At 42.9% G+C, this 27,359-nt stretch overlaps 1 protein-coding gene across 6 annotated transcripts in view; it reads left to right on the top strand.

Moving 5' to 3' along the window:
* The window catches only part of LOC115191660 (uncharacterized), a 30,816-nt gene extending 5,011 nt beyond the window's left edge, over positions 1 to 25,805 (top strand). The window contains exons 1-9 of one of the 6 annotated variants that reach the window (XM_029749470.1): positions 3,481 to 4,115; positions 8,531 to 8,667; positions 9,081 to 9,266; positions 13,928 to 14,131; positions 16,400 to 16,589; positions 21,666 to 21,802; positions 22,220 to 22,435; positions 24,085 to 24,157; positions 24,259 to 25,805. In XM_029749470.1, the coding sequence (XP_029605330.1) occupies positions 3,818 to 4,115; positions 8,531 to 8,667; positions 9,081 to 9,266; positions 13,928 to 14,131; positions 16,400 to 16,589; positions 21,666 to 21,802; positions 22,220 to 22,435; positions 24,085 to 24,157; positions 24,259 to 25,442 (2,625 nt within the window). In that variant the 5' untranslated portion in view covers positions 3,481 to 3,817 and the 3' untranslated portion in view covers positions 25,443 to 25,805. Of the gene's footprint in view, positions 1 to 3,476; positions 4,116 to 8,530; positions 8,668 to 9,077; positions 9,267 to 13,927; positions 14,132 to 16,399; positions 16,590 to 21,665; positions 21,803 to 22,219; positions 22,436 to 24,084; positions 24,158 to 24,258 lie in introns of those variants that run through there. The other 5 variants (XM_029749469.1, XM_029749471.1, XM_029749472.1 and 2 more) reach the window with 5 other exon arrangements.
* The last annotated feature ends 1,554 nt before the right edge of the window (positions 25,806 to 27,359 follow it).

The following is a 27,359-nucleotide window of genomic DNA, read 5'->3' as shown; positions in this document are numbered from 1 at the left end:
TTGGGCTGCAATTTCTGAGGCTGGTAACTCTAACTCTAATGGGGCGGCAGGTAGCCTAGTGGTTAGAGCGTTGGACTTGTAACCGAAAGGTTGTACGATCGAATCCCCGAGCTGACAAGGTAAAAATCTGTCGTTCTGCCCCTGAACATGGCAGTTAACCCACTGTTCCTAGGCCGTCATTGAAAATAATAATTTTTTCTTAACTGACTTGCCTAGTTAAATAAAGGTTAAAAAAAAAATTAACTTATCCCCTACAGCAGAGGTAACTCTGGGTCTTCATTTCCTGTGGCGGTCATCATGAGTGCCAGTTTCATCATAGTGCTTGATGGTTTTTGCGACTGCACAGAAAGTAAAAAAGTTTTTGAAATGTTCCGGAATGACTGACCTTCATGTCTTAAAGTAATGATGGACTGTCGTTTCTCTTTGCTTATTTGAGCTGTTCTTGACATAATATGGACTTAGCCCTGTTTGGTAAAATACAATCTTCTGTAGACCACCCCTACCTTGTCACAACACAACTGATTGGCTCAAATGCATTAAGAAGAAAATAAATTCCACATTTACTTTTAACAAGGCACACCTGTTAATTGAAATGCATTCCAGGTGACTACCTTATGAAGCTGGTTGAGAGAATGCCAAGAGTGTGCAAAGCTGTCATCAAGGCAAAGGGTGGCTTCTTTGAAGAATCTGAAATATACAATATATTTTGACACTTTTTGGGGGTACTACATGATTCCATATGTGTTATTTCATAATTATGATGTCTTCACTATTATTCTACAATGTAGAAAATAGTAAAAAATTAAGAAAAACCCTTGAATGAGAACGTGTGTCCAAACTTTTGACTGGTTCTGTGTATATATACCCAATATAGATTGATCCTAAATATATTGGCCCTAAATATACGGTATATGGACCCTAAATATAGATTGACCCTATATAGATTGACCCTAAATATATTTTGCCACTATATAGATTGGCCCTAAATATAGACTGGCCCTAAATATAGAGTATATTGACCATAAATATAAGTTGACCCTATATAGCCATCAAACTCAACTCTGGACCTGGAAGCCAGTTCCACTGCGTTTTTTCATTGTTCCCCTGTATTCATGGACTGATTTAGACCTGGGACACCAGGTAGGGGCAATTAATTATCAGGTAGAACAGAAAACCAGCAGGCTCCGGACCTCGTAGGGTAAGTTTTGAATACCCCTGCTATATTGATTGACCCTAAATATATATTGACCCTATATAGATTGACCCTAAATATACAGGTAACTACCAAAATAATGAAAACAAATTAGGGATACAAAGTATATTGAAAGTAGGTGCTGAGTTAATTGATCAATTATTATCCCATCATGCTTAGGGTCATGAATAAAAATGCTGGACAGGCCATTATTTTGGCTACAAAGGCTATGCCCCCATAGGATGACAATTCCCCCATCCACAGGGCGCCAGTGGTCACTGAATGGTTTAGTGGGCATGAAAACGATGTCAACCATATGCCATGACCGTCTTAGTCACCAGATCTCAATCCAATTGAACACTTTTTTGAAGTGTTTTCCACCACCATCAACAAAGCACAAAATTATGGAATTTCTGGTGGAAGAACACCGTCGCATCCCTCTAATAGAGTTCCAGACACTTGTAGAATCTATGCCAAGGTGCATCACTTTGTTGGTGTTTCTTTTATTTTGGTAGGTATCTGTATGTTCTCGCCTTGCTGACAAATTAAATCAGGCAGGAAAGGTAATTTTCCTTTCAAAAGTACAGGGAATTATCGATCAATCAAATGTATGTATAAAGCCCTTTTTACATCAGCAGATGTCACAAAGTGCTTGTACAGAAACCCAGCCTAAAACCTGAAAACAGCAAGCAATGCAGATGTAGAAGCACGGTGGCTAGGAAAAACTCCCTTGGAAGGCAGGGACCTAGGAAGAAACCTAGAGAGGAACCAGGCTCTGAGGGGTGGCCAGTCCTCTTCTTGCTGTGCCCGGTGGAGATTATAAGAGTATATGGCCATTAAGGCCAGATCGTTCTTCAAGATGTCCAAACGTTCATAGATGACCAGCAGGGTCAAATAATAATCACAATGTCTATAGAGGTTGCAACAGGTCAGCACCTCAGGAGTAAATATCAGTTAGCTTTTCATAGCAAAGTATTCAAAGGTAGAGACAGCAGGTGCGGCAGAGAGAACTTAATTCAAGCCATTGGATCAATACTATAGCCTGGTAATAGCTGAGTTATAATAGACGTGTTTGTTTGAGAGCTTTGTAGAGCTCATACCCGTCAATTTAATTCTTTTTTAAGGCCAAATCTACTGTGGAAGAGGGAGATGGGGAGGGGGAATAGAGTCTGGATAGACAGACAAGTGTCCAGCTGACACTCAAAATGCGGAGCAAGGGAGAACTGTAGGATCGAGGTCCAAGTCGCCCGATTTCAACAGACTGTCCACCCAAAACAGCTTTTCTTCCCAAAGTGTTACTTTCCACCAGGTTCCCCAAAGAGGGAAGCAAGCCCCGTTCCCGAATATCAACAGTGGCTCTACCACTTCATCAAAATGCATGGAAAAGCAGCCACAACAGCTAACGCCTTGCTCGGGTAAGAGGCAGCTCCGGTGCAGCCTCTGCGGAATGCCCGTCCCCCAGCAAGCGTACGTCCGGAGGCACATGCGGGGAGAAACCGTACGGCTGCAGCCACTGCACCAAGCGCTTCTCCCACAGCCACCAGCTGAAGATGCATGAGAGGGTGCACACCGGAGAGAAACCGTTTCAATGTGTTTACTGCGGGAAGTCCTTCACCCAGTCTGGCCACATGAAGAAGCACCTCCTCGTCCACACTGGCGGCAGGCCACATGACATTGTGCTGCCCTGAGTGTTCCAGGGTGAAGTTTTCCCTAGGTACAGATCTAGAATCAGCTTCCTCTCCCACAATCCTAACCTTAACCATTAGTGGGAAAAAATGCTAAACTGACACAAGATCAGCGTCTAGGGACAACTTCATACTATTCCACCAGGTGTAATGATGGTCAGGGCCAGTTTTTCCTCACCACATGACCAGAGCAGGGGAAAACTCCTGGCCCTAGTTGTAAGGGCTCCACCCTACTGGGGGTTTCATATGAAAACTTGAATCCATGTGTTTTTAACAGTTTCATTGGTTTCCCCATTGAACGCTTCCCTCTGTGTGTAGTGGTTGTGTTTTCAGTTCAACTGGCTTGATGCTCGGTCCAGAGTGGACTGATAATCTATAAGTTATAACAAGTTAAGATTTTGAACATCCTTATGAAATTGTATTGTTTCCGGGATGTACCAAAGAACAGCAATTAAGAATGAATTTCAATTTGCCTTTCGACAAGATACAGTAGATTGACAATCAGATTGATAGGCTGTAAAGATGTGGATGGAATTCATATCTAGGCTAGTCTGTCATACTGTTGTAAATCGTTTGTTGTTTATTTCTATTAGAAATATCCCAAATAGTGAAATGCTTTATTTAAGAAAAATCATGAAATATTGTTTTCACCTGAAAACATGTTGTTTATTACTTAGGTACAACATTGTTGTGCAGCACTCCTGTACAGTAGGTGGCGGTGTTAAACTTTAAATTCTACAGTCCACGTATGATTACATTACTGTGACGTGAGGAAATAAAACATCTCACCAGCTAGCTACAAACAATGCTAGCTGCAAATTGACGTTTAGTTTCTGATATGATTATTTGTTTTAATAGACTGGTAGATAACTGTAGATAGTCATAATATTTAAAGCGCAAATACTGTTACATTGAAAAGGGGCCAAAAGCGTCGGGGACAATGTCGGGTTCCGTGGTCGAGTTCCAGGCGCAGATAGCCTCAATCATGGAGGTGCTAGCCAACGCTGCTGTAGCCGAAATCTGCAAAGTTGTTGACGATGGCTATGCAGTTGTACACCTGAAGATGTCCCAAAGCCACAAGGACAACGAATTTCTCCGGAGGAAAATGAAATTGATGGAACTTCAGATCGCGAGGTTTCGATCTGAGAGAACAAAGTTTTCAGAGGGGTCCGTCCACAACCGCTTCCATGGAATACGCCTGCTAAATAGACACAACCATCGAGAGACGGCAACAACAGGTTGGTGGTGGTAATGATGAATTTGACAGTGCACATAGACTAAATTACATGAATCTTCAATTTGACCCAATCCTCCAATTGTGTTTTACAAAGTTCAAAGCAAGTATAATACATCCATGATTTATGTAATGTCAGAACAGTTAGGGCCCAGCAGTATTATTGACATTCCATATATGACGTGTCATGCTGACTTTGTCCTGTCAACACAGCTAGGATCCTTCTAGCTCTATTGACACATAACATACACTACCGTTCAAAAGTTTGGGGTCACTTAGAAAGGTCCTTGTTTTTGAAAGAAAATCACTTTTTTTTTTGTCCATTAAAATAACATCAAATTGATCAGAAATACAGTGTAGACATTGTCAATGTTGTAAATGACTATTGTAGCTGGAAACGGACGATTCTTTTTTTGTTGTTGAATATTTTATTTTTGCATTTTCCAATTAAGAACATTCAAAACAAAAATGAAAAGATATTAGACAACAATATGACAAAGTGACAGTGACTGACGAGTTAAAATTATATATACAAAAATACAATAAATCAAAGTCATAATAAGAAGCCGTAGGCTACATATTATACATTAAGTGTGAAACATTATGTGAGGATTATATAGAGATTCAATCAATATGATGTGAGGGGAGATTCTCCATATAGTCAATAAAAGGTTGCCAAATTCTGTAAAATGTCTCTAACTTATTCCTCAAGCAGTAAGTGATTTTCTCCACTGGGATACAACTATTAACTTCCGATAGCCACATTGCAACTGGCAGGAAGGAATCCGATTTCCATTTCAAGGCAATACATTTCTTGGCAATCGATAGCAATATTTCTGTTGGCTTTATAGTATGGCTTTGCCTAAGATTGGAATTAGTAAAGTTACCCAGTAGACAGACCTCCGGGTCTAAAGGGAATGCAGCCCCGTGAATTGAGGATATGGTATCACATTCCCCCTGCCAGAAACTGTAGTTTTGAACACTGCCAGTGGAATGGAGGAATGTTCCTTCATCTGAGCCACATCTAAAACATAGGGAGGAGATATCAGGGTTGAACTTGTGCAGTCTAGATGGGGTGATATAGAGCTGATGGAGGAAATTAAACTGGATCAGTCTGTATCTGGACTTCAATGTGGATGTAACGCCATCCCTCCATAGGTCACTCCATAGACCCTCATCAAGATCAATACCCAGATCTTTTCCCCATCTAAGTCGGGGTTTATCTAGCTCAGGCAGTGTTAGTACTGACATTAGGGCATCGTAAACACGGGAAATGGTCTTGAACAGTGGTTGGTCTGCATGGCAGAGTTGTTCAATAGGTGACATCTTAGGTAGGTTCCATTGTCCCTTGAGAGTCACCCTAATAAAGTTTCGTAGTTGTCTAACAGGTACTTCTATAGTTATCTACAAGTGGTATTTCTGTTTCAGCTGTTCAAAAGACATAAGAACTTCCTCCTCATAACAATGTTCCAGTAGAGTGATATCCTTATCAGACCATGGTCTAAAGTTACTATTCTGGAAAAGCATAGGGATCAATCTATTGTTCCATAGAGGGGTTTTAGGGGAGAGAAATCCCTCTCGTCTAAACAGCTCATGCAGTTTGCACCATGCCAGGACAGAATGTATGGTTAAAGGGTTGTCTGTGATGGTTTTTATAGATTTTCTGTCCCATTTGTAAAACAATTCTGCCCCAGTGTTATCATTTACCTCAAACTTTTCAATGTTCAACCATGAGGGAGAGGGACCATTGTCAAACCTCTGAGCTAAAAACCTAGACTGTGCAGCCCAGTAGTACATTCTAAAATTGGGGAGGTTTAAGCCCCCTTGACCGTAATCAAGGGTCAGTTTGTCCAGGCCAACCCTAGGGGTTTTGCCGTGCCAGATAAACCGTCTGGTCAGCTTGTTGAGAGAGGAAAAGAATGCTGCGGGCACAGGGATAGGGAGAGATTGAAATCAATATAGAAATCTCGGTTGGACATTCATTTTAATGACATTGATTCGACCCAGTAGAGTGAGAGGCAAGTCCATCCATTTACACTGGTCACCCTCCACCTTTTGCAACAAACCGGCCAGATTGAGTTTATAGAGAGGTTGTTCAGGTTACCATCCGCCATTATGCTAAAATATGTGAAGCCCATAGGCGACCATGTAAAAGGAAACTGATGCTTGATGGTATGGTGACCAGTTTACAATCTGTGTTAAGGAGAGAGATTGGTGGCCAGTTTACAATCTGTGTTAAGGAGAGAGATTGGTGACCAGTTTACAATCTGTGTTAAGGAGAGAGATTGGTGACCAGTTTACAATCTGTGTTAAGGAGAGGGGTTGGTCTATAGGAGGCGCACTTTAGCAGGTTTTTCCCTTTCTTGTGGATTACAGTAATCACTGCTTGAGAGAAAGACTCTGGAAAGCAGTTGTCCTCCCTGTTTTTTAAGTACCTCCATAAGGTAGGGGACCAACAGCTCCTTAGATTCTTTATAGAACTCTGGAGGGAAGCCATCCTCCCCAGGAGATTTATTAGAAGGTAAGAATTGAATTGTTGACGCAGAAGGGGATGTGTCTACTTATCAAAATTGCAGTTCCTCTTCCTTTGGAGTTAAAAGAGGACGCAAAAACTTGTCCTACCCATTCCCTCTTTAGTTTCTTGTGTTCACTGGCTGTGATATGTGTTTCTTGTAAAAACACAATGTCAGCCTTTAATTTCTTAAGGTATGTATAGACTCTTTTCCTCTTAATCGGGCTGTTAAGACCTTTTACGTTGAATGTGACATATTTTAGTGGATTAAGCATAGGTTGGGTTTCAAATATATAACTGAATGGTAATCCCTGATATGTAGATAGTCAGGTAATGAGTCAGAAGAAAGGTCTTTGTTTCTGGCTATTTTGAGCCTGTAATCGAACCCACAAATGCTGATTCTCCAGATACTCAACTAGTCTAAAGAATGCCAGTTTTATTGTTTCTTTAATTAGAACAACAGTTTTCAGCTGTGCTAACATACAGTTGAAGTCGGAAGTTTACATACACCTTAGCCAACTACATTTAAACTCAGTTTTTCACAATTCCTGACATTTAATCCTAGTAAAAATTTGGCCTCTTAGGTCAGTTAGGATCACCACTTTATTTTAAGAATGTGAAATGTCAGAATAATAGTGGAGAGAATGATTTATTTCTGCTTTTATTTCTTTCATCACATTCCCAATGTGCCAGAAGTTTACATACACTCAATTAGTATTTGGTAGCATTGCCTTTAAAATTATTTAACTTGGGTCAAACATTTCGGTTTTGGAGCAATGGCTTCTTCCTTGCTGAGCGGCCTTTCGGGTTATGTCAATATAGGACTCGTTTTACTGTGGATATAGATACTTTTGTACCTGTTTCCTCCAGCATCTTCACAAGGTTTTTGCTGTTGTTCTGGGATTGATTTGCACTTTTCGCACCAAAGTGCTCTCATCTCTAGGAGACAGAACGCGTCTCCTTCCTGAGTGGTATGACGGCTGCGTGGTCCCATGGTGTTTATACTTGCATACTATTGCTTGTACAGATGAATGTGGTACCTTCATGCATTTGGAAATTGCTCCCAAGGATGAATCAGACTTGGGGAGGTCTACAATTGTTTTTCTGAGGTCTTGGCTGAATTCTTTTGATTTTCCCATGATGTCAAGCAAAGAGGCATTGAGTTTGAAGGTAGGCCTTGAAATATATCCACAGGTACACCTCCAATTGACTCACATAATATCAATTAGCCTATCAGAAGCTTCTAAAGCCATGACATCATTTTCTGGAATTTTCCACGCTGTTTAAAGTCACAGTCAACTTAAGGTAGGTAAACTTCTGACCCACTGGAATTATGATACAGTGAATTATAAGTGAAATAATCTGTCTGTAAACAATTGTTGTAAAAATTACTTGTCATGCACAAAATAGATGTCCTAACCGACTTGCCAAAACTATAGTTTGCGAACAAGAAATTTGTGGAGTGGTTGAAAATGAGTTTTAATGACTCCAACCTAAGTGTATGTAAACTTCTGACTTCAACTGTAATTGCAAAAGGGTTTTCTAATGATCAATTAGACATTTAAAATGATAAACTTGGATTAGCTAACACAACGTGGCATTGGAACACAGGAGTGATGATTGCTGATAATGGGCCTCTGTACGCCTATGTAGATATTCCATAAACAATCTGCCATTTCCAGCTACAATAGTCATTTACAACATTAACAATGTCTACACTGTATTTCTGATCAATTTGATGTTATTTTAATGGACAAAAAATGTGCTTTTCTTTCAAAAACAAGACATTTCTAAGATACCCCAAACTTTTGAACGGTACTGTACATCATGAAGGTATTATGCTTGCTTTGTACTTTGTAAAACACCATTGATGGATGGTGTCAAATTAACCCCCCCTTTATTTCCAGGACCTACTTGGCAAAGCAGAAACAGACTTTCCAACAGGAGTTTTGGGAACAGCAGCATACCAAGAGACAGACAGCCCATAGACGTGGACCAAGAGGATGTCTCTCCATCAAAGCATATGGATGCTACAAGTGATGAGGTAAGTTCCGATTTTAGACTGTCACAGAGTCATGCCTGTTTTAGTCTCACGCACCAGACACTTCCTTCTGCCTGGTGATGAGGTTATGTCTGTATAGACGTGTATGTCAGCACATTATAACTAGTGATGTAGTGGTAAAAGAATATGGTTGGTAAACGATGATCGCCATACACAGTGAGTAAAGTAACACTCCCTATACTTTCAATGCATTTTTGCACCAAAGGTTTGTAAAGGCATGTGTAAAATACAGAAGGTGGAGTTTACCCTCCACTATACCACTGATTATAACACAATAACAACAAGGCAACTACTATGAATTACACTAAATCCCATGTCATGCCCATATCTCCATTCAGTAGATGGTGTATGATCTGTCTCACTCACTCGTCTCTCCCACTTAACCCCATCAGCAGTCAGCAGAGACAGAGGAAGGGGAACCACACCTGCTCACCATCAAGGATGAGGGGGAAGCAGATGACCAGGACTCTAGGATCAGCCACCCAACTAGAACAGTGGAGGGCAGCAGAGAGCTAACCACCCAAACGGCTATAGACCCTGCCTTCCAGCCCAGAGGCAACCACATCAACACAGCTATGGAGGTCAGTGGATCTGATGCCGTTCTCCTCCAATCAGAAACAGGGACTGTGAACCAGGGATCCCAGCAGTACACAGGATTTGAACCCAGAGCAGAGAGACAGAGTCTGGACACAAAGTGTGACATGAACGGGGGCCTCAATCTCCTAAGAGATTCTTTAAACCAGGTGTGGAGAGAAGTAGTAGCGACTGATGATGGTGCCTCTGCTGCTCACACTAAAGTAATGGACCTAGGGAGTGGCCCAGTGGGCCCAGAAACACAGACTAGCTCAGACATAGAAATGAGAAGTGTAGGGTTAGAAAACCACAGGTTTTCCCCCAAGTCGTTCCATTCCCCATCAGAACATGTAATAGTGATTGACTCTGTATCCAGTGGGCAGCAGGTAGATAGAGATTTCGAGTGGGGTCAGGTGGGTACAGCTACTACACCACAGATCAATGGGACTGGAAATAAGCAGGGAGTGGGAGTGTTTAACAGAAACTCACCAATGATTCACCCCGATTCAATGAGAGACAACACAACGCTATTGGTTTCACCCAGCTTCCGGCCCTCAGAGATAAATACACGCAGGCCTGGCACAGGAAATGCGGGTGAGGCCAACAAAGCTAGTTGGTGCTCGTTGGCAAGACTCCATAGACACTCTGAAATACCAGGAAGAGGAGTTCAACAACCAGTTCCTGCTTCACTTCCTGACGGCTATTTTAGACCAAGCGCCACAACTTTCTCTCACTCCAGTAATTTCGCCACACACTTTAGACCTGGCACCGTAGAACGACAGTACGATTGCCCGAGTTGACATAAAAAGTTTCTCCACGAGAGCTACTTACGGCATCACATGGTGAGCCACACCAGAAAGCGGGCGTTCATCTGCACGTTGTGTGAGAAGAGCTTTGTGTCCCCCAGCAAGCTCCAAGTGCACCAGAACGTCCACACTGGGGAGAAGCCCTTCAGTTGTGCACATTGCGGGCGCAGGTTCTCCCACTCCAGCAATCTGAAAAGACATCAGAAGCTTCATCATTGAGAAGTGACACAAATAGGGTGGTGACGGTCAAGGAATTTTGGATGGTAATTGGTCAGCCAATTGACTGTGGTCACCGTTATAACCGTTTGAATAGCAAAAAACGCACATTTTGTCTTCTCCACTCCTGACTTGTTACAGCAAGTAGCAACAACGTTTCATCAAGTTGGGGAGTCCATGTTACAGCAGAAACCATGGAGATCCTATTAAATACTAGAGGGGCTATGTCATAAACACTCAGTTCTAGAATGGAGTGAGAATGGCAGCCATTGTGGTCAGGGAGAAATCCAAGCCGGTCTAATTGGAACTAATGGCAGTAGAGGCAGAGGTGATGCATTTCCTGCTTTTACTTATGAAAAATAAAAGTAAGGCATGTGATATCAGAAATATAATGATTGTTATCCTAAAATATTGTCATGTAATTCTAAATACAGTTTATACAGGTTTTATACACTTTCTGTTTAAATAGCCTCTAAAATATAAACAGACCAAAAATGTCTCAATGTTTGTTTTCTTGGAAAGCTGTGAATGTTATAATATGATACAATATCAGTACTTATTGCATTTACAACTTATATAAGACCTATCATCAACTGATTTCAGCCAGTGTATGGCTGTGGATTGACTGCACTGTTTGTATGGAATGTTGGCATATTGGCAGTTAATTTCAACAATTATTGGAAATCATTCCACTTAAACTCGCTGGCTAGCTAATAAACATACTGCGCAGATAATCTTCAAATTCATTGTTTTACACAACATCTTATCGCAGCGCACTGGCTGAGCATGGTTGACCAACTCCCTGAACAAAATGGCTGACCTTTTATACTGTTATAAGACCTTTCATGTATTCTAATTCCTAATTCTATGGCAGAAATTGACTCAACCTCACAAATACCCGGTCGTCCCGTTTTCTGTCAGCTGTTCGATCCACAAAATAAAAAAAATAAATAATATATTTAGTTTTTAAATGGTTTATTACATTTTCATGACAGTCTTCATCCATAGCCATCGGTTACAGGGTTATACGGTAATTGTGCCAGCCCTAGACATAGAAGCAAGAGATTTCTATGGAAAAAAAAGCTATGGATTAGCTTTATGATCCAGTTCCTGGATCATGAGCCTTGCTGTTTTTGAATGTGATTCAAGAGTATATAATCAAATTCATGAAAAGATGGTATTTTAATCTCTACGGGATCGGTGTCCCTATACCCAGACGGTTGAGCTAATGTAATTAGCATGACAGTTGTAAGTAACAGCTAACTTTCAAGGACATAGACATGTCTTAAATGGGCTGAAAGCTTACATTCTTGTTAATCTAACTGCATGTCCAATTTACAGTAGCTATCACAGCTATCACGGCAACTGGTTTGATACATTCACATCTGAAGGTAAATAATGTACTTACATTCAGTAATATTGCTCTGATTTGTCATCCTGAGGGTCCCAGAGATAAAATGTAGCATAGTTTTGTTTGATAAAATCCATTTTTATATTCAAATGTGGGAACTGGGTTCTACAGTTTGAAGCCCTGCTGTCTCTGGCTCCACACCCACCCCGCCCAGCCATCTAGATGTGTGAAAGTTAGTATATACGCTAATGATCCATGATGTATGACATTCCTGGTAGTGTGTAAACGTAACATTTTTATTACCATATAATTTTTGTATGTTCTCTATAGTTATGTACTTGAAAATGTATCAGTTGACCAAATCGGCACATTTGGGCAGACTTGATACAAAATATTGTCCGGTATTGTAATGCTTCACTGGATCAATCTGAAACTTTGCACACACACTGCTTCCATCTAGGGAACAAAATCTAAATTGCGCCAAAACAAAAAATATGATATTATGGCCTTTCTCTTGCATTTCAAAGATGATGGAACAAAATAATTGTTTGTATTATTTTTTACCATATCTAATGTGTTAAATTCTCCTACATTCATTTCACATTTCCACAAACTTCAAAGTGTTTCCTTTCAAATGGTATCAATTATATGCATATCCTTGCTTCAGGGCCTGAGCACCAGGCAGTTAGATTTGGGTATGACATTTTAGACGAAAAATTTAAAAAGGGTCAGATCCTTAAGAGTTTTAAGATGCAATGCATTCGGATGGTATTCAGACCCCTTTTCTTTTATCATTTTGTTACGTTACTCCCTTATTCTAAAATGAAATAAATAGTTTTCCCCCCTCATCAATCTACACACAATACCCCATAATGACAAGGCGAAAACTTGTTTTTAGAATTTTTTCAAATGTAATACAAATTAAAAAAACAAAATACCTTGTTTACATACAGTTGAAGTCGGAAGTTTACATACACCTTAAATGGAAGAAGTTTGGAACCACCAAGACTCTTCCTAAAGCTGGCTGCCCGGCCAAACTGAGCAATCGGGGGAGAAAGGCCTTGGTCAGGGAGGTGACCAAGAACCCGATAGTCACTCTGACAGAGCTCCAGAGTTCCTCTTTAGAGATGGGAGAACCTTGCAGAAGGACAACCATCTCTGCAGCACTCCACCAATCAGGCCTTTATGATAGAGTGGCCAGACGGAAGCCACTCCTCAGTAAAAGGCACATGACAGCCCGCTTGGAGTTTGCCAAAAGGCACCTAAAGGACTCTCAGAACACAAGAACCAATTTTCTCTCATCTGATGAAACCAAGATTGAACTCTATGGACTTTATGCCAAGCGTCACGTCTGGAGGAAACCTGGCACCATCCCTACGGTGAAGCATAGTGGTGGCAGCATCATGCTGTGGGGATGTTTTTCAGCGGCACTGGGGAGACTAGTCAGGATTGAGGGAAAGATGAATGGAGCAAAGTACAGAGAGATCCTTGATGAAAATCTGCTTCAGAGCGCTCAGGACCTCAGACTGGGGCGAAGGTTCACCTTCCAACAGGACAACTACCCTAAGCACACAGCCAAGACAACGCAGGAGTGTCTTTGGGACAAGTCTCTGAATATCCTTGAGTGGCACAGTCAGAGCCCAGACTTGAACCCGATCGAACATCTCTGGAGAGACCTGAAAATAGTTGTGCAGTGATGCTCCCCATCCAACCTGACAGCTTGAGAGGATTTGCAGAGAAGAATGAAAGAAACTCCCCAAATACAGGTGTGCCAAGCTTGTAGCGTCATACCCAAGAAGACTCAATGCTGTGATCGCTGGTAAAGGTGCTTCAACAAAGTACTGAGTAAAGGGTCTGAATACTTATGTAAATGTGATATTTCATAAAAGATTTTGGGGTAAAAATCTCTAAAACCTGGTTTTGTTTTGTCATTATGGGGTATTGTGTGTAGATTGATAAGGGGGAAAAAAACAATTTAATCCGTTTTAGAATAAGGCTGTAACGTAATAAAATGTGGAAAAAGTCAAGGGGTCTGAATACTTTCCGAATGCACTGCATATGTTCAATTATATTTGTATTGGTGTATTATTTCACTTCTACCCAATGTCTTTATGAAGGCTTTTGCACAAAATACAGAAGGTGGAGTTTACCCTCCACTACACCACTGATTATAACACAATAACAACAAGGCAACTACTATGAATTTCACTAAATCCCATGTCATGACCATATCTCCATTCAGTAGATAGTGTATGATCTGTCTCACTCACTCATCTCTCCCACTTAACCCCATCAGCAGTCAGCAGAGACAGAGGAAGGGGAACCAGACCTGCTCATCATCAAGGTGGAGGGAGAAGCAGATGACCAGGACTCTAGGATCAGCCACCCAGTTAGAACAGTGGAGGGCAGCAGAGAGCTAACCTCCCAACTGGCTGCAGCCACCACAGAGGACCCCGCCTTCCAGTTCAGTGGCCCCAAAGGCAACAACAACGCTATGGAGGTCAGTGGATCTGACGCCGTCCTCGGGTTTACCCCCAAGTCGTTCCAGTCCTCATCAGAACATGTGATAGTGATTGACTCTGTATCCAGTGGGCAGCAGGTAGATAGAGATTTTGAGTGGGGTCAGGTGGGTACAGCTACTACACCACAGGTCAATGGGACTGGAAATAAGCAGGGAGTGGGAGGGTTTAACAGAACCGCACCAACGATTCACCCTGTACACCACGAATCGATGAGAGGCAACATGCAATTGGTTTCACCCGGATTCCGTCCCGCAGAGATAAATACAAGCACCCGTCTTGACGCAGGAAATACAGGTGAGGCCAACAAAGCTAGTTTGAGCTCATTGGCAAGCCTCCATAGACACTCTGAAATACCAGGAAGAAGAGCTCAACAACCAGCTCATACCTCACTTCCTGTCGGCCATTTTAGACCAAGCGCCACAACTTCCCCTTACTCAAGTAATCTTGCTAATCACATTAGACCTGGCACCATAGAACGACGGTACGGTTGCCCGAGCTGCCATAAGAAGTTTGTTCACGAGAGCGACTTGCGGCAGCACGTCGTCGTCCACACCAGAAAGCGGGTGTTCGCCTGCACCTTGTGTGAGAAGAGCTTTGTGTCCCCCAGCAAGCTCCAAGTGCACCAGAACGTCCACACTGGGGAGAAGCCCTTCAGTTGTGCACAGTGCGGGCGCAGGTTCTCCCAATCCAGCAATCTGAATAGACATCAGAAGCTTCATCATTGAAAACTGACACAGAAGCAGGAGATTCCTATTGTTGGGTTCTGAGAATATGAAATATACTTATTCATGTCACTGAGGGAGAGAGGGTAATGTATAACGTTTACATTGTGTCAGGATATGCTATTGTTAGCCATCAGGGATCCTATGGGAGGGATCCTCTGGGAGGAGAAGAGACACAGTCTGGTACCAGGCACCATGACAGCCGTGAGTTGGGCAGGGAAGCGATCACATGTGGCAGGCATTGATAAGGGGAGAGAGCTTTGGATTAGGCATCAAGGGGGTTGAGGTCAGGTCAGATCCCCTTAAGGGAGAAACAATGGTTAATTACCCCATCACTTCGTCTTCCTGTCGAACCATAACAGATGTAAGGATTGGAGAGAAGGAGGAGTGCATCTAAATTGGAGTATATATACTTGTGTTGGTGGAAATTTTTTTTGTCTAATGCAGCTGTATTGATCCTCTAGGAGAATAAACTTGGTTAAGCTTTCATAGTGTCTGTTGAGTTGTTTACTCTGAGAATTAGAACCTAACACTATTGAAAACAACTGTTATAGCAATATCATGAGTTCAAACGTCATTGGTTCTAACGTAGTCGTATGTCTGCAGGATGTTTACCCTGGTCTCATACGTCTACAATACAACGTGGTTCATATTTACATTATCTACAAAGACTGTTACGTTTTCTTGGCTTCTTTAAGGCCAACAGCATCACTCACATTGACTGTTAAGGTTGATCATGGTTGTGTTCTTCTAATAATACTGCGTGCCTCACACTAAAGTTATAGCAGATACTGAAAATGTACTGTGAGACTGAAAAACTGTCTGTTCTTTTGTACCAATTTCACCAATGGCTGTTGCTGTTTGTTCATTAAATCCTATAATTCCCTCAATAAATAATATTTTTCAAAGAATTCCATGGTGCTTCTTGACTCAGTATAGTTTGACCCTAAATATATATTGACCCTACATATATATATACTAAGTGTACAAAACATTAGGAACACTTTATTTTCCCATAACATAGACTGACCAGGTGATAGTTATGATCCCTTATTGATGACTTTTTGAAAATCCAATCAGTTTTCCACATTGATTCAATGTCATCACATTGATTTTTGGGGGGTTGAAATGACGTGGAAACGAAGTTGATTCAACCAGTTTTTGCCCAGTGGGATGTAAGTCAACTGAATATATTTTTATCACTGACTTTTCACCAGTGATGTAATCACAAGCGGTAACCTTTTACACTCTTGGTCCAGCCCAGCTCAATCCTGACCTATGTATATGAAAAAATTGAGAGAAAGAAAATTGACTTTCTATGAACAGACAAATTCAAATGTATTGAATTAGATATGATATGAACTCATCTGCAGAAAGGTTCACAATTCCATCGAAGGGGAATATTTACACGAGTGTTGTTGCGCCATACCAACAATTTGGTTATCTTCCTCATCACATCATGAAAGGTCATGTTGATGTTCTTTTGTCGCTTTCTCTCTGACTCTTCCTTTCTCCTCTGACCAGAAGGGACCAGTCGGCCGGACAGATATTGGACCGGTCGGCCGGACAGATATTGGACCGGTCGGGCGGACAGATATTGGACCGGTCGGCCAGACAGATATTGGACCGGTCGGGCGGACAGATATTGGACCGGTCGGCCAGACAGATATTGGACCGGTCGGGCGGACAGATATTGGACCGGTCGGCCGGACAGGTAGCGGTGGGGTTATGGTGTGGGCAGGCATAAGCTACAGACAACGAAAACAATTGCATTTTAACGATGACAATTTTAATGCACAGAGATACTGTGACGAGATCGTAAGGCCCATTGTCATGCCATTCATCTGCCGCCATCACCTCATGTTTCAGCATGATAATGCACGGCCCCATGTTGCAAGGATATAGCCTAGTAATAGCTGAGTTATAATAGACCTGCATTTGTTTTAGAGCTTTGTAGAGCTCATGTCTGTCTACTTAATTCCCTCCTCCTTTCAGGCCATACTACTGTCAAAGAGGGGGAATAGAGTCTGTACAGACAGAGAAGTGTCCCCCTGACACTCAAAACGCAGAGTAAGGGAAAACTGTAGGATCAAGGTCCAAGTTGCGAGGTGTCCTTTGAAATCTGGCAACTTGGACCTCAACCCTACAGTTCTCCCTCGCTCTGCGTTTTGAGTGACAGGAGGACACTTTTCATCCCCAAGGATTACTCTCCAACATGTTCCCCAAAGACATGGAAAACGTTAACCATTAGTGGGAAAAAATCTAAAACTGACCCAAGATCAGCAACTAGGGACAACTTCACACTGCTCCACCTGACATAATGAAAGGCAGGGGCAGGAGTTTTTCCTCACCACGTGACCAGACCAGGGAACACCTCCTGGCCCTAGATTTAAGGGGAATGGCTCGGCTTCACACTACTGGGGTTTTCATATGAAAACTAGGTCTATGTGTTTTTAACCGTTTGAGTGGTTTCCACATTGAACGCTACCCTCTATGTGTAGTGCTTGTGTTTTCAGTTCAACTGGCTTGATGCTCGGTCCAGAGTGAATTGATGATGTATAAGTTATGACAAGTAAATATTTTAAACATCCTTATGTGTATAGGTGAACAGTAATTACAAAATTATTTCCATTTGCCTGTCAACAATATACTTTAGATTTACTATCAGATTGATAGGCTGAAAAGATGTTGATGGAATTCATGTATAGTAGGCTAGTGTGTCATACTGTTGTAATTTACTTTCTTTTAAGACAATGAACTGTTTGTCGTGTATTTCTATTAGAAATACCAGAAATAGTTAAATGCTTGATTTTAGAAAAATCATGAAATATTGTTTACACCAGAAAACATGTTTATTACGGAGCTCCATCGTTGTTGTTATTGTGGAGCACTCCTATACAGTAGGTGGCGGTGTTGTACTTTCAAATCCAGCATATGATTACATTACTGTGATGAGGAACAGGAAAAATAATCTGCTAGCTATCTATCCATGTTTAGTTTCTGATATGATTGCATTTGTTTTAATAGCTTGCTAGATAACTGTACATACTCATAATATAGAAAGCACAAAGACTGTTTTCATATTGAAAAGGATCCAAAATCTTCTGGAGGACAATGTCGGGTTCCGTGGTCGAGTTCCAGGCGCAGATAGCCTCAATCATGGAGGTGCTAGCTAACGCTGCTGTAGCCGAAATCTGCAAAGTTGTTGACGATGGCTATGCGATTGTACACCTGAAGATGACCCAAAGCCACAAGGAGAACGAATTTCTCCGGAGGAAAATGAAATTGATGGAACTTCAGATCGCGAAGTTTCGATCTGAGAGAACAAAGTTTTCAGAGGGGTCCGTCCACAACCGCTTCCATGGAATACGCCTGCTAAACAGACACAACAATCGAGAGACTGCAACGACAGGTTGGTGATGATGATGAATTTGACAATGTGCATGTATTTTAAATTAAATTACAGATTACCAACCATTTCGAATCCCACCGTACCTTCTCCGCTATGCAATCAGGTTTCAGAGCTGGTCATGGGTGCACCTCAGCCATGCTCAAGGTCCTAAACGATATCATAACCGCCATCGATAAGAGACATTACTGTGCAGCCGTATTCATCGACCTGGCTAAGGCTTTCGACTCTGTCAATCACCAGATTCTTATTGGCAGACTCAACAGCCTTGGTTTCTCAAATGACTGCCTCGCCTGGTTCACTAACTACTTCTCAGATAGAGTTCAGTGTGTCAAATCGGAGGGCCTGTTGTCCGGTCCTCTGGCAGTCTCTAAGGGGGTGCCACAGGGTTCAATTCTCAGGCCGACTCTCTTTTCTGTATACATCAATGATGTCGCTCTTTCTGCTGGTGATTCTCTGATCCACCTCTATGCAGACGACACAATTCTGTGGCCCTTCTTTGGACACTGTATTAACTAACCTCCAGACGAGCTTCAATGCCATACAACTCTCCTTCCGTGGCCTCCAACTGATCTTAAATGCAAGTAAAACTAAATGCATGCTCTTCAACCGAACGCTGCCTGCACCTGCCCGCCCGTCTTGCATCACTACCCTGGACGGTTCTGACTTAGAATATGTGGACAACTACAAATACCTAGGTGTCTGGTTACACTGTAAACTCTCCTTCTAGACTCACATTAAGCATCTCCAATCCAAAATTAAGTCTAGAATCTGCTTCCTATTTCGCAACAAAGCATCCTTCACTCATGCTGCCAAACATACCCTCGTAAAACTGACCATCCTACCAATCCTCGACTTCGGCAATGTCATTTACAAAAGAGCCTCCAACACTCTACTCAACAAATTGGATGCAGTCTATCACAGTGCCATTCATTTTGTCACCAAAGCCCCATATACTACCCACCACTGCAAACCTGTACGCTCTCGTTGGCTGGCCCTCGCTTCATACTCGTCGGCTAACCCACTGGCTCCAGGTCATCTACAAGTCTCTGCTAGGTAAAGCCCTGCTTTATCTGAGCTCACTGGTCACCATACCAGCACCCACCTGTAGCACGCGCTCGAGCAGGTATATCTCACTGGTCACCCCCAAAGCCAATTCTTCCTTTGGCTGCCTTCCAGTTCTCTGCTGCCAATGACTGGAACGAACTGCAAAAATCACTGAAGCTGGAGACTCATATCTCCCTCACTAGCTTTAAGCACCAGCTGTCATAGCAGCTCACAGATCACTGCACCTGTACATAGCCCATCTGTAAATAGCCCAACCAACTACATCATCCCCATACTGTATTTATTTATTTATCTTGCTCCTTTGCACCCCAGTATCTCTACTTGCACATTCATCTTCTGCACATTCTACCATTCCAGTGTTTAATTGCTATATTGTAATAACTTCACCACAATGGCCTATTTATTGCCTTACCTCCCTTATCCTACCTCATTTGCACATGCTGTATACAGAGTTTTTCTTCTGTATTATTGACTATATGTTTTGTTTATTCCATGTGTAACTCTGTGTTGTTGTATGTGTCGAACTGCTTTGCTTTATCTTGGCCAGGTCGCAGTTGTAAATGAGAACTTGTTCTCAACTAGCCTACCTGGTTAAATCAAGGTGAAATATATAAAATAAAACATGAATCTTCAATTTGACCCCATCCATCAATTGTGTTTTACAAAGTTAAAATCAAGTATAATACAGCCATAATTTATGTACTGTCAATACAGTTCGGGCCCAGCAGTATTATTGAGATCCACCTCAAGAGGCTGAAGAAATTTGGCTTGGCCCCAAAGACCTTCATAAACCTACAGATGCACCATTGAGAGCATCCTTTCGGACTGTATCACCACCCAGTACTGCTATTGCACCGTCTGCAACCGCAGGGCTCTCTAGAGGGTGGTGCGGTTAGCCCAACGTATTTCCGGGGGCACCCTTGCCTGCCCTCCAGGACATCTACAGCACCGGTGTCACAGGAAGGCCATGAACATAAACAAGGACCTCAGCCACCCGAGCCACGTCCTGTTCACCCCGCTTCCATCTAGAAGGTGCATCAAAGCAGGGAACGAGAGACTGAAAAACGGCTTTTATCTCCAGGCCATCAGACTGTCCCCACTAGACTGCCTCCGCCCAGTACCCTGCCATGAACTTTAGTCACTGTTACCAGCCCGGCTACCACCCAATACTATACCCTGCACCTTAGTGACTGCTGCCCTAGTCATTGAACACTGGTCACTTTAATAATGTTTACATACTGTTTTACCCACTTTATATGTATGTAATGTATTCTAGTCAAGGCTCATCCTATATAACTACTGCTGTACACACCTTTTCTATTCATATACTGCCCATACTGTCTATATATACCATCATATACATATATATTTATTCCAGACTCTGACATTGCTCGTTCTGATATTTCTTAATTCCTTTCTTTTTATTTTTTGGATCTGTGTGTATTGTTTTGTATTGTTAGATATTACTGCCCTGATGGAACTAGGAACACAAGCATTTCACTGTATTACACTAGGTATTACTGCCCTGATGGAGCTAGGAACACAAGCATTTCACTGTGTTACACTAGGTATTACTGCCCAGTTGGAACTAGGAACACAAGCATTTCACTGTGTTACACTAGGTATTACTGCCCTGATGGAGCTAGGAACACAAGCATTTCACTGTGTTACACTAGGTATTACTGCCCTGATGGAGCTAGAAACACAAGCATTTCACTGTGTTACACTAGGTATTACTGCCCTGATGGAACTAGGAACACAAGCATTTCACTGTGTTACACTAGGTATTACTGCCCTGATGGAGCTAGAAACACAAGCATTTCACTGTGTTACACTAGGTATTACTGCCCTGATGGAACTAGGAACACAAGCATTTCACTGTGTTACACTAGGTATTACTGCCCTGATGGAGCTAGGAACACAAGCATTTCACTGTGTTACACTAGGTATTACTGCCCTGATGGAGCTAGGAACACAAGCATTTCACTGTGTTACACTAGGTATTACTGCCCAGTTGGAACTAGGAACACAAGCATTTCACTGTGTTACACTAGGTATTACTGCCCTGATGGAGCTAGAAACACAAGCATTTCGCTACCCCTGTGATAACATCTGCAAAATATGTATACGTGACATGACCAATAAAATGTGATTTGAGGATGTATCATGCTTACTTTGTACTGTCAACACAGCTAGGATCCTTCTAGCTCTACAGACACATTACACACGGACATTAACATATTATGCTTGCTTTGTTCTTTGTAAAACACCATTGATGGATGGGGTCAAATTAACCTCCCCCTTTATTTCCAGGACCTACTTGGCAAAGCAGAGCCAGACTTTCCAACAGGAGTTTTGGGAACAGCAGCATACCAAGAGACAGACAGCCCATAGACGTGGACCAAGAGGATGTCTCTCCATCAAAGCATATGGATGCTACAAGTGATGAGGTAAGTTCCAATTTTAACAGCCTATTTTAGACTGTCACAGAGTCATGCCTGTTTTAGTCTTGGACACCAGACAATTCCGCCTGGGGATGAGGTTATGTCTGTATAGACCGGTATGTCAGCACATTATAACTAGTGATGTAGTGGTAAAGCATAGGTGGATAAACTCTTATTGCCGTACACAGTGAGTAAAGTAACAGTCCCTATACTTTCAATGCATTTTTGCACCAAAGGTTTGTAAAGGCATGTGTAAAATACAGAAGGTGGAGTTTACCCTCCACTATACCACTGATTATAACACAATAACAACAAGGCAACTACTATGAATTACACTAAATCCCATGTCATGCCCATATCTCCATTCAGTAGATAGTGTATGATCTGTCTCACTCACTCATCTCTCCCACTTAACCCCATCAGCAGTCAGCAGAGACAGAGGAAGGGGATCCAGACCTGCTCATCATCAAGGTGGAGGGAGAAGCAGATGACCAGGACTCTAGGATCAGCCACCCAGTTAGAACAGTGGAGGGCAGCAGAGAGCTAACCACCCAACTGACTGCAGCCACCACAGAGGACCCTGCCGTCCAGTTCAGTGGCCCCAGAGGCAACAACAACTACAACAACACCGCTATGGAGGTCAGTGGATCTGACGCCATCCTCCTCCAATCAGAAACAGGGACTGTGAACCAGGGACCCCAGCAACACACAGGATTTGAACCCAGAGCAGAGAGACAGAGTCTGGACACAAAGTGTGACATGAACAGGGACCTCAATCTCCTAAGAGATTCTTTAAACCAGGTGTGGAGAGAGGTAGTAGCGACTGATGATGGCGCCTCTGCTGCTCACACTAAAGTAATGGACCTAGGGAGTGGCCCAGTGGGCCCAGAAACACAGACTAGCTCAGACATAGAAATGAGCAGTGTATCCAGTGGGCAGCAGGTAGATAGAGATTTCAAGTGGGGTCAGGTGGGTACAGCTACTACACCACAGGTCAATGGAACTGGAAATAAGCAGGGAGTGGGAGGGTTTAACAGAAACGCACCAATGATTTGCCACGATTCGATGAAAGAGAACACAACGCAATTGGTTTCACCCAGCTTCCGGACCTCAGAGATAAATACAGGTATGCATCTTGACACAGGAAATGCAGGTGAGACCAACAAAGATAGTTGGTGCTCGATGGCAAGCCTCCATAGACACTCTGAAATACCAGGAAGAGGAGTTCAACAACCAGCTCATCCCTCACTTCCTGTCAGCCATTTTAGACCAAGCACCACAACTTCCTGTCATTTGAGTAATCTCGCCACAGATATTAGACCCGGTACCGTAGAACGACCGTACGGTTTCCCGATTTGCCACAAGAAGTTTGTCCACGAGAGCGACTTCCAGCAGCACGCTGTCATCCACACCAGGAAGCGAGGGTTCGCCTGCAACTTCTGTGAGAAGAGCTTTGAGGGCGCCAGCCATCTACAAATGCACCTGAATGTCCACACTGGGGAGAAGCCCTTCAGTTGTGCACAGTGCGGACGCAGGTTCTCCCACTCCAGCAATCTGAAAAGACATCAGAAGCTTCATCATTGTTAACTGACACAGAACAAGAAATTCCTATTGAAAAAAACTGTTATAGCAATATCATGAATTCAAACGTCATTGGTTCAGACGTAGTCATATGTCTGCAGGATGTTTACCCTGGTCTCATACGTCTACAATACAACGTGGTTCATATTTACATTATCTACAAAGACTGTTCCGTTTTCTTGGCTTCTTTAAGGCCAACAGCATCACTCACATTGACTGTTAAGGTTGATCATGGTTGTGTTCTTCTAATAATACTGCGTGCCTCACACTAAAGTTATAGCAGATACTGAAATTGTACTGTGAGACTGATAAACTGTCTGTTCTTTGGTACCAATTTCACCAATGGCTGTTGCTGTTTGTTCATTAAATCCTGTAATTCCCTCAATAAATAATATTTTTCAAATAATTGCATGGTGCTTCTTGACTCTAAATATGTATTCTCACATTGAAACTAAATACATGGTAAGGAAAGGACATTTTTCTTTCAAAATTACAGTGAATTATTGAGGTCCAGTTTTAGTTTCATATGTTTTGAGAATCTTCAGATGTTCTTTGTCCATGAGTTGAGTCAGTAAACTAGCAACTTCATTCAAGCCATTTGATCAATATTATAGCCTAGTAATAGCTGAGTTCTAATAGACCTGCATTTGTTTGAGAGCTTTGTAGAGCTCATGTCTGCCTACTTAATTCCTCCCTCCTCTTTTCAGGCCAAATCTACTGTGGAAGGGGAGAGAGACCTCCAGCCATGGAAGAAAGAAGAGGCTCTGAGGGAGATGCCAGGTAATGATGAATGGATTGCTGTAATGAAAAATGACATACTGATTGACAACCTCTGTGTTATTTGACTGCATATGACCATCATGCTTTTGTTGTCTCTTCAGGCACTGATAGTGGCCACAGAATGACAGACCCAAACACACAGACCTCTCTAGACATGGACCAAACAGATCTCACTGAGCAGCTCAGAACCAAACACAGCATATTGACTGTCAACAGATCAGACACTGTTTTCAAGTCAGACCCAGAGTCTGAGAGCCTGAGCCAGGTGTTCCAACTCACAGGTCCAGGACCTGCTGCTAAACAGCAGTGCAGCCTAAACCCAGAGAGAACAACCGATCTGCCTGTAAACTCCCGTAAGCGAAGAGGAAGTGATACAGCGAATGATCGGCCATCTTATTCTAGTTATGCTGCCGAGGCGATCTCAGGAAGCCCCTCGCCTCTCACAAAGGTGAACCCTATTCCCCCACTTTCTCAGATGATGAGGGGTGAACACGAGTATTCCCAGGTTGATTCAGAGGTCATGTCTGAGGTCATAGTTATTGACCCCCTTCCTGTTGACAATGGGGATGGCACGCCCTCGTCCTGGAGACAAGGTGACATCATGGAACACAGGCATCATCAAGGAGGACATATTGAAGCAGATGCCATACTTCTTGGAGGACATTCAAGTAACACTTATCATCATCCTCACCCAGGTGTCCAGCCAGCAGCGAGACAGAACTCACCTGACAATCACTTCTACACCATTGGCATGGACGGCACTTTCGACAACCGCCTCGGCACCTTTCAGAACCCCGCAACCACCGCCACTGCTCCATTGGCCGAGGGAACCAGGGAGCTGCAGTACCCCACCTGGGTGGATTTCCCTGGGAGCGCCCCCGACACCCACCTTGGCGACATGACTGGGACTCATCAGGACAGAGGGTCTAGGGAGGTGGAGGCGAGGTCCTACAGGTGCACTTTCTGTGGGAGGGAGTACCCTCACCTGTGCCAGCTCAAGATGCACCAGAGGGTTCACACAGGGGAGAAACCGTACGAGTGCGCCCTGTGTGGGAAGCAGTTCAGCCAGCTGTGCAGCCTGAAGCGGCACCAGAGAGTACACACAGGGGAGAAACCTTTCAGATGCGCTCAATGCGGGAAACAGTTCTCTCATTCCAGCAATTTAAAAGTGCATCAGAGTGTTCATACGGGTGAGAAACTGTTCCACTGCGCCCAGTGTGGGAAGAACTTCTCCTTTCTGAGCAATCTGATAAGACACCAGACAGTTCATGCACGGAAATTATAGGTTGTGTTGTGTTGATTTGGGATTGTGTTTTCTGAATTGATTGTAAATTGAATGTGTATGATTGCTCTGGCTTAAAGGTTGTTACCTGTTATTTTTTTTCCCTTGACTGTTATTTTGTATTCTGGAGCCTTTTGTAAAAATGTTATAAAAAGAAGTGACACTAAACGTTTGACTGCAGATTGTTATATTGGTTCATGTTGGTTGTTATTGTCTAAAATGTTCAACTTTTTATTGTATAAATTCCTACAGTATTTGTGACGCAAAGTGTTGAAAATAATCAGGCAAAACTAAGATTTTGTCACAATGAACATGCTTGTGTCAAAGTTCAAAAGAAATAAAGCAACTCATGAGAAATTTGAAAAAGGTAATGTCTTTGAGAATGAGAGTAATACATTTAGCTTTATCTCAGCAAAGACAACTCTGTGATCTCAGTGTTTACGGTAAGCTGTCTCCGGAAGTAGATTGTTTAACCACAAAAGGGTTTTACTCGGGAAAGTTTGTTTGCTAGCTAAATAATAACAAAGATGTCCAACTTCGTCGTTTTTCGTGCGCGTGTAGATTCCGTTATGGAAACTTTAGTTAACGGCAACAGTCGTACGAGAAGTGTGTCAAATAATGGAAGAAAGCAACGCTGCTCTTCGTGTGGAAATGGAGTGTAGCCATGAACCGCACAGGAAGCCCCTGACGAAGGAGACTGGCACAGGGATGGATAATGAGGAGACTGGCACAGGGATGGATAATGAGAAGACTGGCACAGGGATGGATAATGAGAAGACTGGCACAGGGATGGATAATGAGAAGGAGACTGGCACAGGGATGGATAATGAGAAGGAGACTGGCACAGGGATGGATAATGAGAAGGAGACTGGCACAGGGATGGATAATGAGAAGGAGACTGGCACAGGGATGGATAATGAGAAGGAGACTGACACAGGGATGGATAATGAGAAGGAGAATGGCACAGGGATGGATAATGAGAAGGAGACTGGCACAGGGATGGATAATGAGAAGGAGACTGGCACAGGGATGGATAATGAGAAGGAGACTGACACAGGGATGGATAATGAGAAGGAGACTGGCACAGGGATGGATAATGAGAAGGAGACTGGCACAGGGATGGATAATGAGAAGGAGACTGGCACAGGGATGGATAATGAGAAGGAGACTGGCACAGGGATGGATAATGAGAAGGAGACTGGCACAGGGATGGATAATGAGAAGGAGACTGACACAGGGATGGATAATGAGAAGGAGACTGGCACAGGGATGGATAATGAGGAGACTGGCACAGGGATGGATAATGAGGAGACTGGCACAGGGATGGATAATGAGGAGACTGGCACAGGGATGGATAATGAGAAGGAGACTGGCACAGGGATGGATAATGAGAAGGAGACTGGCACAGGGATGGATAATGAGGAGACTGGCACAGGGATGGATAATGAGGAGACTGGCACAGGGATGGATAATGAGGAGACTGGCACAGGGATGGATAATGAGAAGGAGACTGGCACAGGGATGGCTAATGAGAAGGAGACTGGCACAGGGATGGATAATGAGAAGGAGACTGGCACAGGGATGGATAATGAGAAGGAGACTGGCTCAGGGATGGATAATGAGAAGGAGACTGACACAGGGATGGATAATGAGAAGGAGACTGGCACAGGGATGGATAATGAGAAGGAGACTGGCACAGGGATGGATAATGAGAAGGAGACTGGCACAGGGATGGATAATGAGAAGGAGACTGACACAGGGATGGATAATGAGAAGGAGACTGGCACAGGGACGGATAATGAGAAGGAGACTGGCACAGGGATGGATAATGAGAAGGAGACTGGCACAGGGACGGATAATGAGGAGGAGACTGGCACAGGGATGGATAATGAGAAGGAGACTGGCACAGGGATGGATAAT

This window comes from Salmo trutta, chromosome 4 (assembly GCF_901001165.1).
Source record: "Salmo trutta chromosome 4, fSalTru1.1, whole genome shotgun sequence".
In the NCBI taxonomy this organism is placed as follows: Eukaryota; Metazoa; Chordata; class Actinopteri; order Salmoniformes; family Salmonidae; genus Salmo; species Salmo trutta.
Note: the sequence above shows the minus strand (reverse complement) of the source record. Positions and strands in the feature narration are given on the sequence as shown.